At 39.5% G+C, this 15,500-nt stretch overlaps 1 protein-coding gene across 1 annotated transcript; it reads right to left on the bottom strand.

Moving 5' to 3' along the window:
• Positions 1-589: 589 nt before the first annotated feature.
• Positions 590-13,485, bottom strand: LOC117863845 (E3 ubiquitin-protein ligase UPL6). The gene is made up of 27 exons (XM_034747705.2): positions 13,327-13,485; positions 13,041-13,213; positions 11,775-11,872; positions 11,569-11,696; positions 10,558-10,669; positions 10,199-10,379; positions 9,546-9,728; positions 9,095-9,277; positions 8,203-8,272; positions 7,408-7,520; positions 7,007-7,311; positions 6,768-6,864; positions 6,163-6,300; positions 5,893-5,979; positions 5,725-5,811; positions 5,493-5,630; positions 5,275-5,400; positions 4,928-5,026; positions 4,372-4,439; positions 4,202-4,268; positions 3,154-3,324; positions 2,988-3,077; positions 2,696-2,776; positions 1,889-1,962; positions 1,430-1,501; positions 1,229-1,318; positions 590-1,154 (listed from the first exon to the last, which is right to left on the bottom strand). Exons 2-27 carry the CDS (start codon positions 13,197-13,199, stop codon positions 1,088-1,090), a joined length of 3,084 nt encoding a protein of 1,027 aa, XP_034603596.1. The 5' UTR covers positions 13,200-13,213; positions 13,327-13,485; the 3' UTR covers positions 590-1,087.
• Between the last annotated feature and the right edge of the window lie 2,015 nt (positions 13,486-15,500).

Below are 15,500 nucleotides of genomic sequence, written 5' to 3'. Positions count from 1 at the left end.
TTCTTTTCATCATAAGCAACACGCATGTACACCACTGGATCCAACTCCAAGGCTAGTACACTGGTGACGAGTGTAAAGGCATCCTCTGTTTGGGAACACATCAGGCTAACAGAGAGACAGACTAATACAGTTTATATAAAAACCATCATTTTAACTGAAATTATGCCTTTCGTTTTGCTTATCTCTTTGTTGGGGTTGGTAACAATGGACGAATGTGAAAAATTAAAATGCCATCGAGAAGGTAGGAATCCACTCATGCTTCTTTAACGACCAGACTGTAGCCTGAGAAATTCTTTACCAGCCTGACGATCTGCTGCTGCCTAATCCACCGGTGACTAGCACCACCACCACAACGTGCGACGCCACGCCTAGCCATACTCACCCATGAGGCCATGAACTTGGCAAGACGAAGCAAAATTTCCTCACGAATAGCACATAATCTAACCGGCTGGAAACTGCTAAATTTTATTAACCATGTATCTTACCAAAAAGGATGCAACCACCCAGCTTTCAGACCATTATTTGCTTGTGTGAATATGTAATTATGACTACTATTAAGTCCGTTCCAATTGATAGGCTTCCTCTGTAATTTGCACAAATTCAATTCTCCATTCCTATTCCTTCACAACAAATATCATGCAAGGTGTTGTGCTACGGAGAACTGGAGAAGGGGCACGGCTGGATCTACATAGATGCCGTTTTGTTGCTGGAAAATAGGATTCCCTGCCCAGTTGACTTTACGAACCGACAGGCATACTTTATCCCTACACAAACCGCAGGAGCACTTGTACTGTACCACTGCCACTTGTTACAAACCAGCATGATGGATGGGAGTTTCTGTATAAATACATATGTACATGTTCATGGCTGATCAAACAGCATCTGCCTATTTTGTGTTGGAGCCTAGTTAGCAGCCAGCTACTGCAACCTCCCTCCAGTCATCCACCTCTCCTCCGAGAAACAACTGCCTTTTTTCCTTTTATGGGGCTTCCAATGGGGCCGCTTGGTTGGTGCTTTGGCCCTGGGTACCTTCAAGCTGTTCTCTAGCGACTATCTACACTGCACAATATTGAATCCCAATCTGTGATCAACTAAGATCAAAGCCAGCTTCTGAATTTATTGCGTACAACAGCTTGGTTTGCAACTGCTCCTTGCTGATCAAGAACCAAAGCAGCGATTAGTCACGAGCCACCAAGATGTACTAGTGGGGTTAATGTAAGTTACTAACGTTTTATAGGGGGGGAGCTTCAGAAGGTTCATGCAAGTAGCCGAAGTAGGCAAGCGGTCAGCATGCTCCTCCATGCCAGGAACACCAGCTCTGCATACAGTGGAAGAAAAAAAATGAAGTTAGGAGAGCATTTTGCACACTGGGAGAAAAAATGAAGTTACATCTGAAAGGATGGAACATAAACAGATAGATGTAACAAACCTATGAATGCAAAATTTTGGTTCGAGGTACTGGAATCCAAGGAGTGGGCCACGAGAACATCCGGTCACAAACCTGTGCATTTATTGGCATCAACCATCAACATTTTTAAGGATGGCACTGATTTTAAATAAATATTTCATTAGTATACTTCCACAAGTCAACTTTCAACAGCTCATGGCATGCAAGTCATAGTGAATGTCTACAGCGTTCAAAGAGATGTCTACAGAAAACAGAGGCACAAGGGAAACAAACAGATGCTAATGCACAAGTGAACATAACAACATAAGTAGAATGCATTAGCATAAAGAACCACAACTAGAACAATCGCTAACATCTCCAGATTCTGATATCTATGCTCCCATTAACTAAATTTAGAAAGGGCACTTTCTTAAAAAAGAGGAAAAGGAAGGATAACCATCACAGGGAGGAAAAATTAAACCAAGTAGAAGAGGCACCTACTTGAGAAACTTTTTCTGGTTGTCTGAACTGAAGCTCTTCATGACCTCCCAAAACATCTCAATAACCTCATGGTCCTGAAAGAATGTCAGACAGGAATAAAAAAACAATCTGACCTTCGTATATGAACCTCAAGAAAAAGGTATGTATGAAAAAAAAAACTCCACCATGTATTCATGTCCCACCCACCTAGCAGTACAAAGTTAAAAATCACCCTGGACCACGCTATTACAGTCCTGCAGCGGGTAGACCCAACAGGGGGCCCCATTAAGGCCTGCAGTACTGTCCATGCACACTGTAGTACTGCCCACGCACCCTGTAGCCCATTATGTAGAGTCTGGAGTCTTACAATAGGATTTTGCAGTCATATGTTGCCCATAACACATGCTGTCAGCTAGTTTGAAGCTAAACTGGGCTCTGTTTGTGGTGATATTTGCTGAAACTTTGCCATTTATCTAGACGGCCAAAACTTTCTTTTTTTGCTAGCTTTAATTGGAAAGACATCTTGCTAGAAGTTGCTGATAAGATAGCTAGGTTTAGAAACCGAGAATATTCTTCCTTTTTATATTTGAAAGAACTGTGTAGTTCATCAGGGACAGGAGCTTATATTTGCAGCCAGATTTTTGCACTGCTACTATTCGCAACATTTTGGTCCTTCCAAAGTTAATAGGGTAAAACCACGTAACTGAGCCTATTGATATAGCATTACATAAATTATGCAGATTCACATGTCATGTTTTGAATAAGGTTGCTAGGCTACATTTGAGTAACAAAAAGATGGCCCTTGTTACATAAGAAAGCATCACGTACCGGATGATATCCTGCAGAATAGTTGGTGTTTGACCGCAAGTCATCAATATCCAAGCTTTCTAAAGAGCCAGATATGAGAACCTGCAGGAGACAAGACAGTAGCATAAATAAGGAAACGAGGTAGGAATGTGCCATGATAATGTCAGAACCATCTATCATTTTCTCAAAGAAAAAAAAAAGGAATTTTGAATCCAAAACAATTCAGCAACCACCACCACCCCGGCAGGGAAATGTACTTAGCACATTACACCAAGTATCACCAGAGGAAGTGGTAAGGTTACCGTTGAATTACCTGAATTTCATGTTCATTGAACATATCGATCCAGTCTTTCGGTATAAGCTGTTGAAAACCTCGCAAGAAGTGTGTACTTTGCGCACGGATCTATGATCGAAGTCAAAGCAAGTTATTTAACAAAGGATTCCCATGCAAGCAAATAACATAACAATAATCTTTTTACCTGGTAGTTTAACCGATGATTGGCAACAAGATGGATAAAAGTAATAACATTATCATTAGTAACACGCATGTCCCTTCCACCGGGGAGAAGTTCTTCTTCAGACTGTTCACCATATTCATTATTTACAATAACAAAATACAGTTCCAGTTCTGAGATATCACCGTTGTAATGCTGAGCAGGGAAAAAGGACAAATTAGAAGGGGGGGCAAATTTGAACATTAGATAAGAAATTATGTAAATGGACTTTGTATGCTCTTATACATAACCCAACAAACCTACACATAATAGGATGGCAGTATCATGCATCGAGTTTGCTTTTTTTAATGGAAAAGTCCATTTTACTCCCCTCACCCATTTACTTTGTCTACTTAACCCCCTAAGCAAAATTTAGGCTCACTTTGCTCCCTAAACTATTTCGTTTGGTCCAATCTACCCCCTAATTATATTTATCTTTTTTGGTTCTTCGCGCACAAGTTGAGTTTTAATTTCAGATTTTTGCTAGTTGACTTATAACATGATGCCCTACGTTATAAAAATACATTAGCAATTTTTCATGATTACTTTTCATACAGTTTTGTATATCTAAGATCAATTTCATATTAAATATTCCTAACCTATGAAAATAATCATGAAAAATTCTTAGTGTAGTTTTTTAACATAAGGCATTATATTTTGTATCTGCTCACAAAATTTGAACTCAAAATTCAACTCATACACGGAGAAACAAAAAAGAAAAATCTAATTAGGGGTAGATTGGACCAAATGAAATAGTTTAGGGGAGTCAAGTGAGCCTAAATTTTGTTCAGGGGGTTAAGCGGACAAAGTGGATAGGTGAGGGGAGTAAAATGGACTTTTCCCTTTTTTAATTAATTGGTAACTAGAAAATTGTAATGCCTCAAGAAGAAAGTTGCTATAGTAGCTACAAAGCTAGATAGGCTCATGATTTGTGCCACGTAACCACGCCCCAATCGCACATCTAGAAAAGATTGCCCTTCCTAACCTCCAGAGAGTTTTCTGCTTTACCAATTAATGGAAATAGGGCCCAAACCTTTAAAAATAGGAGATGCCGATATAATTCTGGATCCAATGAAGGAAGATCATTTAAAAAATTGTACCTGATAGATGAGTAGAAGATCAGACACGCAAGCATCAACAAAAGATGTATAACACAAACAGCATAATAGAATAACAACATATGATGAGGGAGGGAGGGAGTACTTTTGTTTCAACTTGCTCAAGAAGAACGTTGCAAATGGCAAATCAACAAGTATGCCCTCATACATTGCCTGGAAAAACATGAATCAGACATAGATCATAGCCCAAAGCCCCAAATCATGAGAACTAATTGAAGAAGATGTGTAACAGTCAAATGTGATGCCATTGGAGAAATTTGGAGCAAATATTGAGAACTATATAATAGATAGCATCATGCAGCACCCAAAAGACTAATAGATACTCCCACTTCATTATACAAAACATATCCTAGACAACTTAGGATATGAGCTCAGAAATTCTGGAGCACCATTGAAGCAATCAAATAATACTTTGGATGCCAACATAAGTCGTAGGGAACACTTGGGATCCCTAGCTCCATGAATTCTATGAGATGGAGCTAGGGATACAATTGGGAAGCTAAGGAATCTCGATTCCACTTTAGACAAAAAATAAATACTCAAACCACTTCTTTTAGCCCACAAACTCAGTTCTGCATGAATCTAGGAACTAGGTCTAGCACCAGCTTAGTAATGGGAAAAGGGGGACATGACCAAAATACCTTCCCAAGGAGACTTCCAAGAAAATGGAAATATTGCAGGTGTAGTTCATGAACCAATCCTGATGCAGGGTTTGGGTACAGAAGATGATCAGCGGTCTCCTACAAAAGGAAAATCAAATATTCCAAAAGAAGCTTGTGAGGCCTTGTCCAAACTGTAAACCAACACATGTATATCATAGCTATTCCATCAGAGCAATTGTGTTTGGTGAAGAAAAAATAAATATATTTGTGAACCAGGACTCTACTAACTTAATAACATGCAACAGGTCCCAGCACAGATTATGAGTGTTACTGTAGCAGTGATTCCATCACATTAGACAAACGAAACCAACTAAAAGAGCAGATACCTTGAAGAGACCGTATTGTACATCAAAAGCAGCTCGAGTGATATTTTCCATAAAATCTTTGAAAATTCCACCGCCATCAATTCCAGCCTCTTCCTCACCATGCTCATTAATAAATGACACTCGAATCTACATACATCAAGAAGATTGAAGTATCATTGGGAAACCATAACCATTTCATATGTTAAACCATGAGGAAAGATAAGAGAGTATCATCATACCGGTCCTTTGAGATCTTCTTCAGAAAGCAAACTTAGCTGATCAAAAGCATCTTCCAAAAGTCGATTTCTTCTTATTTTGAACCGATGTCTAGTAAATGCAGAATGTGATGCCGATTGTCTAGAACTCGTCAATTGAGACTGCACATAGAAAAAACAATATTTTAATACATTATCCTAAAAGATGTAGAGTCTTATTCAGCATTGTTTACACAGTAAATTAGCAATAACTTACAGTGAAGATTTTGACTCTACTAGTAAATGGCGCCAAGAAAGGAGCAAGCTTTATAATCTCTGACGCTCGAGTATTGCCAAGTATCGCCTGGGGAAAACATATGTGCACAGTCTTAGTAGAACACTTGAAAGACATTTCAGTTAATCAAACAGCATAGGCGTTCGCTACCTGAGAGACAAAATTTTCACTTGTTGCTTCTTGAGAATAGAAATCACTTGCAGAAGTGAATGGGAGTCGGCTGTTCCAGTCTTGCAACTGCAATTAGGTTGCAATTTAATTAACCTATGAAACTACAGTATCGTTGGCATTTTCTCAAGACTCAAAATAAGAAGTATAATTCATAGTACAACAATAAAAAGAAACACAACCTGCCAAAAAATGAGAGTTCAAAAAATCCTATAAAAAGAAACAAGATGGTATACAGACAAGAGTACCAACCTGTGAGAGTAGTTCAGATAGCCCAACCCTAGCTCTGGTCTTGACATTCTCCACTGACAATTTTTTAAGGCCTGAAGGGTTGGGTGACACTTTCAGAGTAGAAGAGGAAGGAATAACCCACAGAAGTTGCCATAATGCCTGCAGATTGATGTAGAATTCAATTGATGACACCAACAACACAAAAGGTGCAATGTAAGTATGTAACATATGAAGTCAAATGTCACCAATATAACGAAACAGCAAATTACGCACAGTGGAATTAATAGCTTGGATTCACGCATTCTTTTTTGACAGTTCGAAAATGTAATACTATTATTGTTCATATATTGATAAGCTTAGTTAAACAGAACATGCCAGGACTTTAAGGTGGAATCCCTGCCAGCATACTACAGGATTGCATGCTTGAAAATAAGGTGCAGCCAGAAAGATAATGGCCAATAACAGAGCTTCCAAAACCAAGAGTGAGTAATAACCAAACAGAAAGCATGAGAGGACCTCAGTGACTAGTTTGCAACAGCTATGATGTTAAAAAAGATACTGTATTCAACCCAGAAGTGAATGCATCGTGATAACACAATGGTAGCAATAGTATTGCCTTACTATACCTGCTTTAAAATGAGAACAAGGGACTTCAAATCTTTAAGTGAAAGAGGTTTCTCTTGTTCATAGAACTCCCCATTATCAATTATCTTCAACATGTGCCTGGTACAGGGTTCAATGACAAAGCATCATAAGCATATAAGGAAATACAATGCAATTTTACTACATTTCAATAGCTTGACAATATAAGATGGTAGAAAAGAATGAGAGCAAGAGTTTTCAATAAAAGGGAAAACTGCCTTACTTGTATATGGGACAAAATACAGACATGGGCAGGAGCCAACCAGGTGCATCTGCAGGTAATGAAGATGCAAACTTGGAAAAACATGGCCATGTTCGGTTTTCATGGCATCGTTTTATAAAATTCCATAGTGCGGGAACAATTTCAGTCCGGTAGGCCAGTACAGTCATAATCCGCTCTAGTGGGAATGTATTGAACGTGACATGAAGAAAAGCACAAATAGATCCTACAGCATCCACCTCAGCATCTGATGGTCCAGAAAGATCAGAATGGTATGTGCTTAATGTACCTCTGAAGAGTGCATTCACCTATGCATTATACAACCTATGGTCAAACATGATAAAAGAATACAGAGCCCAATGACGATTAAGGGCACGAAAATCCGGGTTGTTTAGGATTCATACCAAATGTTGAAGTAGCTTTGAATCAATTGCTGTAGTTATCTGTCTTTCCAAATCAACATCAAGACCATTTTTGACATCGACATCCATAGGCATCTCGTCATCGTCATCTGCCCCTGTACGTATTTTAAGAGAACACATATTAGAGTTTACTTGGACCCCACTTAACCTATTAATCTGATCGTTTTGCAATAACCATATCCCGCAGGGAGCCTAGTCCTAGTAAATAGCCTAGTAATTGGCTTAACTGGGATGATTTTTTAAAAGTAAAAATACATGTTATATGCAGATGAAAAGGAGTTAGGGCCTGTTTAGAAAAGGATTTTTACTTTTGGGTTTCAATCTAATTCTAAGAATTTGAATCCCAATCCATCATCCAAATAAGCCCCAAGAAACTTTGAATAGTTACCATTTCCTCTCAGACAGTTGAATAGCTGCTCAAACTGAATCCTTGGTATTTGAATTCTAGAGCTGTGGTCATGTGGGATAAGTACTCTCTCACTTCTTCCTTTGCTAGTTTACTAGGTTCAAGCTACGGCTGATTTCTCCTAATCAAGAATTCATATATATATAATTTGGCCAGTAATATGAATGATCCACAAAACGTTCATCACAAAACCTATGTTTCATGTAAAATGAACTGCATTTGCATGTTATTTCCCAACCACAGCTCACAAGGACCTCCAATAAAACTGAATGATACCAAAACAATGTTACATAAACACATAGACTACTAAACTAGTAAACTATGACACCAACAGACCAAAGGTTCTTATAATTCGATGGCATGTAACTTACTTTCAGTAGGTGATGTGACTGCTGGTAACGTGTCCAACAACGATGTAGAAACAGCGATGATGTCAGCTGCCTGGTTTGGAAAGAGTATACATGGAACATATTTATAAACCAAAACATTACAGATGTGGACAACAACAAACCAGCACCCATGCGTTTACCATCACAAGAATAAGAGTTTTTCTATTAGGAGCCATTAAGAAGGGAGGAAAGTAGACCCTGCTAATTGCTAAAAACAGTATAACTCAAATAACCAACATAGGAAATGAAAAGGTGTCATTGAATATGTAACCAAATTAGATTATATAGTTTCCGATATATTTTTTGCTGCCCTTAGAGCCGTGCATCTGAAACTAAAATTAACTATGTTATGAAAAAAATTTAGAAGCACTCTTCCTCACATCCATAAGAGCTTAGACCAAATACGCAAGAAAATGAATATTATTTAAAAACCATGACAGTGCGACAAGAATGTTGAATGCTAAAGAGATCAGACCTGCAAAGAGGCTAACAAGGCAGCCTATACTCTGAATGGGCAAAAGTGAAGCAAGTATTGAACTCAGATTTATAATCTTCTTATATACATAAGAAAAGAACAAAAGAAACATTTACAGTTTGCAAGTAACATAATATGATCATGCAGCCTAAGTGGTGAAAACAAAAGCAGCAGTAACAAATAACCTGCTATTTGACTTAGATAATTGATCAATCAAGATAATAAATTAATATAGGGATAGACCAAAAAAATAATTATCTTCAATGAGGCCTTAAAAGCTAAGTTTGGGATAGGGATCTAAATGCTCATTTTCCCCCCAAAAAATAGCTGCTTTTGGTGCATTTTCACCTTAAACAAAATGCAGAAGAAAACCCAAAAGGTAAGAAGTAAAACACCTACTGTGTCAGAAGCAAACTTTGCATCGGACAAAATCCAGGTTGCAGCTTCAAGAACATTTGCAAGGACACACGCATATCCTGGATGATTAGCTGATATATCATTTGGAAGAACATCACGAAGACTGGGCAAAAAGCAGGCTATTTGATGGATATAGTATTTGCTGAGTCCATTAACTGAGAAAACCTGGAGTATGAAAGGCAAGCATGTGAGATATATTGCCATTGTAAATGGTCAAGGCACTTAATTCCTCAGACACAAAATTCATAGAGATATAGTTTATATAAGATAATAATACTACAGTATGACTTTAGACTCCATAACAGCACACACACACATATAATATGGGTTCGATGATACTGAGCAAAATGTATTGCAATTTCTATGTTTGTGGGTCATATTGGGAATGTTCCAGTAAGGAATGGCCAAACAAGAAACTAAGGGAAATGCTGACCTTCTTGAGTTGCGGCAAACGATGCCGTAGAAAAGGGATGGACAGAAGCTGAGAGGAGAAACTCCATCTTGGATCCACCACCGGACAACAACAAGGATGGTGGCCAACATGTGAAGCAACAAGCATGAGAACTTGCTCCAGAGCAGACGCACTATCAAAATGTCCAAAACTTCTGTCCTTTTGCTGAATCATGATCATATCCATCAGAAAAAAAAATCATAGAACAAATCGTTTAAGTATAGTATGCTCATTACAGCCAACTTCATGTATCTTCCACTAGACAAATGATGTTCTTCCCGCAAACCTACCATACAAATGAATGGCAGAATAAGGTTTGCCTACAAAGGTAAACCTGGTTGGTACACATGGTTCGATTGGTTTCTCATGGTTACACAAGGGTCACTGTCACATGTCTAAGGTGTTACAGAACAAAACATCACAGCTTCATGTTACAGAAAGGGAGTTGTTTCTTAAAAGGAGTTGAAACCAGCAGTTATATATCAATCAAGTGAAGGAAATCGAGGCATTTACCCTTGAATAAGTGCAATTATCACTTGTTTCTGAATTAATAAATCTTGATCAACTCAGCTAAAATCCAAACAACAGCAGAGGAGAAATAGAAGACTAAGCACAGAAACAGAGACAGAACTTACCGGTATAGATATAATAATGCCCCGGAATAAGCAATAGATCTTTCTGCGCTGAAGATACCCAACTACTTTGCAGTTCCATGGAAGCTTAGGATTTATCAAGCAAGCTACAGTTTCTAATAATGAGACAGAAGGCACTGATGCACTTCCAGGTGTTGTCAAAAGTTGGCTGCCCCAATCATGCCTGCCAAAACATAAAACAAGTCACATGTGATGATGTTAATTTTTGCTGCAGACAAGCTTGCATATGTACAGTGGGGGAGTCTCCCATCAAAGACAAAAGATGATACTTTTAAACATGTGGTCAGAAACAATTGAAGAATAAAGAAGAATGTCCCAAAAACCAGCTTTGCATAACTTACCTCTTTTGATAGACTGCTTGTACACAGATGAGTGCAAGTTTTTTTACTCTGTGAGCAACAAGAGGTTGCAGTGAGGAGTCATTTACACCAGCAAAGAGAGTTACAGTATCTCCTGCATAAAATGGAGAAAATACCGTTACAGCCGATGCTATAGAAACAAGGAAAACAAACACAGAATATCATAATGAGAAGATTATGCACAGATTAAATGGAAATCATAACAAATATTATAATAACTAGAAAGCTCCAGTGTCCAAAGAGTTCAAAAATGCAATAAAATAATCAAATATCAAAGTTTAGAGAGATTAGCTTTGACATGTTACTTAAAAACACAAACAGAAGATCATTTTACTTATGGAAACAAAGAGACACTAACCATCCCAGTATCGAATAGGGATAAAAAGAATAAGCAAATGAGATAACTAAAACCAATATATAGAGTCAATACCTAGCTAATGAGGGTATAAGAGGGAAGGGCATAATCTTTTCTGTTAAGTATGAACATTATTAGCTAGTAAAATTTAAACGGAGTGCATATTTGCTGTCATGGCTTGGTAGAAAATTAACCCAGAACAACATAATGGGGCAAATTCATACCATATTACCTAGTTGTCATTCAATGTATCTATTCAAATTAGCTCTTCCAAATTAATATTTGGACTATCCATCATGGAAATCAACACAAATTTTGATGTATCCTCTTCCAAATTAGCATTCATTGTACTATCTCTCGTGATTTGTGACGAGCAGGATTAAGGAGGAGTAAATCGAAATCAGAACAAGAGCACACCTGAATGCCTTAATTCTATTTTCCTTTTGTGGTTCTTAATTAAAACCTTACACCAAAAGTAATTGGCCTACTTAAATTTGTTAGGTTACAGTATAAACAAGATACAACTCAAAATTTTCAATTTTGGCACAGGGCAATCTAGGCTCTAAGAAATAACAATAAGATATCTGCATGCAGTGGCAAAAAGGGGGAACATTGTTAAATAATATTATGATACTTACCACCACGTTTAACATATTGCAGCAGCAAATTGCAGACTTGACAAAGTATAGCAATATCATTGTCTTCATTTGCATTGAAGAAAAACAGCAATTGACGAAGAAAGTCAGAATTAGTGCCAAAGTTTTTCCTGTTTCAGTAGCAAGGTAATCAGAGAGCTTGACAACGAAAGGGATATGATGTATCTTTAGGATTAGACGATGCATACCAGTCTATCCTCTCACAATGCTCCCCGAAAGTAGAGCAAAAGTTCTTCCGAATTTCTGAACGTGCCAATTCCAAAGCCTTCTTACTTCTGAAGAATTTCTGCAGCTTATAATTAGTCAAGTTCCATATTTTGTGAACTCAAGTATGTGTACTTAAGCAGAATGTAATCATCATTTCAAGGGGCATATAAGGAAAATGTAGCAGAGCGGCTCTTCTCTTAAAGACAGTCAATGATGGTTCAACATGATATTGGGATCTGGCATACCATAAGGGCAAGTAAAATGCAAAGATGCTTGCATAGACACTTAAAGAGAGAATACTGGCTACATCATGATGAAGTGCCTACAAAAGAGCCCTAACTTCCAACAGGAGATGTTTAATAGGTGAGCTTAGATGGTTTAACAAAATAAGAGGCTGTTTAAGCATCAGTTGCTTGCACACAATCTTCTCTTATAATTTTCTTTTATGCTGATTAGTAGCACCCAACTCCACAGGACCCTCAAAGTACGAAACACCTTCTCGAGCGGTGATGTCACTCAAGAGCACCCCCCATGCTCTCCCATGACAATGTCCACCATTGTAAACAAAAACAGGTGATTGACGATAATCGCCATGTCAACTCGTGGCGTTGCACATAGCCTAACCTACAAAGGCAAAGAAGAGGAGTTTCCCTCACATTGTAAAGCTCGACAAACCAGAAGGGGGGCATACCATTAACCGACACAAAATGACAAGGCGAACACAGCATGAACCTCCTCCACTCTCCACTTGCCTCATCACACCCAGCAAACCAATAGGAAATTGCCAGAATTTGTCGAGTAGGCACCGCACCCCCTGATTCCCATACTTTCCCGCATAATCATTCAAAAGTAGATAAAATTTCTTCAAACGCAATGTCATCAGCTATCCATATCTTGCGTTGACAGGCAGTATGGACACATTAATTCATTCCCCTCGGGCCATCTCATCAGATAAACAGAAAAGGAGATGAGCCAATGTATATCACATAATCGCTACAACTGCTCAAGCCAGAGGTCCTCCTTAATGCCCAATTGCCCATAAGCCTACAGCTCTATCCTAACACAGAACCTGTATCCACCAAAACTAAACCAGCCGAACCATCACCATTCATCAACGCTGAAAAGGCCATAGCTGGATCTCAATGCCCATCACACTGAGCTAGCTAGCTAAACCCCCGCCCGATCCCTCTGCTGCAACACCTACTCCCCAGGCACCCCACGGGCACAGGCGCGAGTCGTGAACAGACCTGGATCTTCGTGGCGGATGAGTTCTGGAGGCGGAGGCCCTGCCGCCGGCGCCGCTCCTCGCGCGTCTGCTCGAGCAGCACCTTGCGGTCGCGCTCCTTGCTGCTCCGCCCGCCGAGGTCCACCCGCCTCCGCGCCGACGGGTCACCGGAGAAGAACATCGCCGCCTCCCCCGCTGCACCCACGCCCCCACCGAACCACCAAGGGGGGGAAATTTAAGCCAAAAAAATCGCGGAAAATCAAACGAAGTTCGCGGAAAAGAGGAACGCAAGGCCGATCGGATCGTACCGGAATGGGGCTCGGGGCGCGATCGGGGAGAGCGCTAGGGTTTGGGGAGCAGGGAGACTTCGAGAGGGGGGGGCAAAGCGAGGGGTTCGGGCGGCGACGAGACGAGCCGAGCACGGACTCGGGGAGGGGAAAGAGGAGTCGAGAGACTCGAGACGGTGGGGGCGGGTGCGGGTGGACACAGATTCAGCGCTTTGCTTCTTAAAGCACGGCGTACCTTCTCTGCTTCTCAAGTCAGTACCGATATATGCCGTTTTAGGGGTGTTTGCTTCGTAGGACCTTGTCACATCAAATATTCGGATGTTAATTAGAAGAACTAAATATGAGCTAATTATAAAACTAATTATACAGATGGAAGCTAATTCATGAGATGAATCTATTAATTCTAATTAATCCATCATTAGCACATGTTTACTGTAGCATCATATTATCAAATCATAGACTAATTAGGCTTAATAGATTCGTCTCGCAAATTAATCTCCATCTATGCAATTGGTTTTATAATTAGTCTATGTTTAATACTCCTAATTAGTATCTAAATATTCGATGTGACAGGAATTTTAGAAGGTGCTAAAGAAACAAACACCCCCTTAGTTTCATGACTAAAAGTTTCAATCCAGGTCACATCGAATGTTTATACTAATTAGGAGTATTAAATATAAATTAATTATAAAATTGATTGCATAAATGAAGGCTAATTCGCGAGCCGAATATATTACGCCTAATTAATCCATAACTAGCACATATTAAATCTAATCAACATCCATGATTGCTCCTTTGTTGTTGCCATCGTTCTCCACTTCCTTTGGAGGCTATACATCATCATTTTGTTTTCGTTTCTGCCAACAAAAATATCACTAATTAGCTATGAATGGCAACAATACATAGAAATTCTATATTGCAAGTTGAGAACATACCTTTGGTTTTTTTCTTTTTTCGATTCAGCAAATTTAGTTGCCTTACTACAGTTACAGTCAATTCTTATTTCAGCTCTAAAACACTTGGTCACATTATTTGTTTTCCTTTTTCTTCAATAACCCTCATTAGAACAAACAAATCTGTATGAAGTTACCTTACCATCATAGCTGCTTACATTTGCATACCTTTTCCTCACATCAAAGTCTCTGCAACCCCATACACAACCCAAAACTTCCAAGCCTCATCCGGATTTCTAAATCTTAAACCAACCTAAAGTATTCCCTTCTCAAATTTTACCATTGCCTTCACAGCACTCATAGTTACATAAATATGGCCCAAAAAAGCATATGATTTTCCTACCATAAAATTGAGCAAATTAACTTTTTATAGTCACGGGATCTCAGATTGATACAAATATGAGGTGAATTAGTTGTATTGTGCACATGCTTAGGTCACGAGAAGGAAAATAGCTTACTAATGTAGCTGACACGGCAAACTGGCGGGAACCTCCTGTCCAACGGCAGCACACGAGCCCACAGGAGAGCAGCGCGGTGCGCGGGAGGTGGTGTAACGCGCGGGAGAGCAGCACCTCCCATCTGCTGACGAACTCCCCTGGTGAAAAAACTCGGATGGATAAGATTTGAGGCTGCAGTTCATTTTAGCCTTTGGATGTGTGATTCACAGTAGATTTGGCAGGAGAAGTTACGACGTGCCTTCAAGAAGCGACGATACTGAATCCGCGTCCGGTGTGGGTGCGAGTTGAAGAGGCTTGGGATTTGGGAAGACGGGGAGAAGGGTGGAATAAATTGATGGGTTTGCCCTTGTCTTGTGTTTTGCCAGGGCGTATGGGTGCAGGCAGTGACGTCGGCTTTACGTGAGGGATGGTACGCGTCGAGTCGCTGATGTGGCTGGGCTTGCGGCCATCCCTGTGAGCAAGAATGAGATCTGGAACAGACGGGTCCAGCCCAGGTCAACAAAGTCAATCGTTGCTATGAGTAGGTTCGGAACGGTCCACCCACCAGCGTGGCTTTGTTTCCCACTTACTTTTTTTCTAATCCACGCTCATAACATATGCTAACTTCTTATTGTAATACCGTGTTGCAACCTTGTACTAATTTGCTTTTAAAAAAATATTGTACTAATTTAAACCTCAGTTCTAACACTTCCCTCAACTGTAATATTAGTTTAGTTAAACCTCTTGTACCGATTATATTTTATCCCTATAGTCTTTTTAAGTGTTTAGTATTACTTCCTGTAAT

The sequence above is a fragment of the Setaria viridis genome, chromosome 7 (genome assembly GCF_005286985.2).
Source record: "Setaria viridis chromosome 7, Setaria_viridis_v4.0, whole genome shotgun sequence".
Taxonomy (NCBI): Eukaryota; Viridiplantae; Streptophyta; class Magnoliopsida; order Poales; family Poaceae; genus Setaria; species Setaria viridis.
This window is presented reverse-complemented; position numbering and strand designations above follow the sequence as displayed.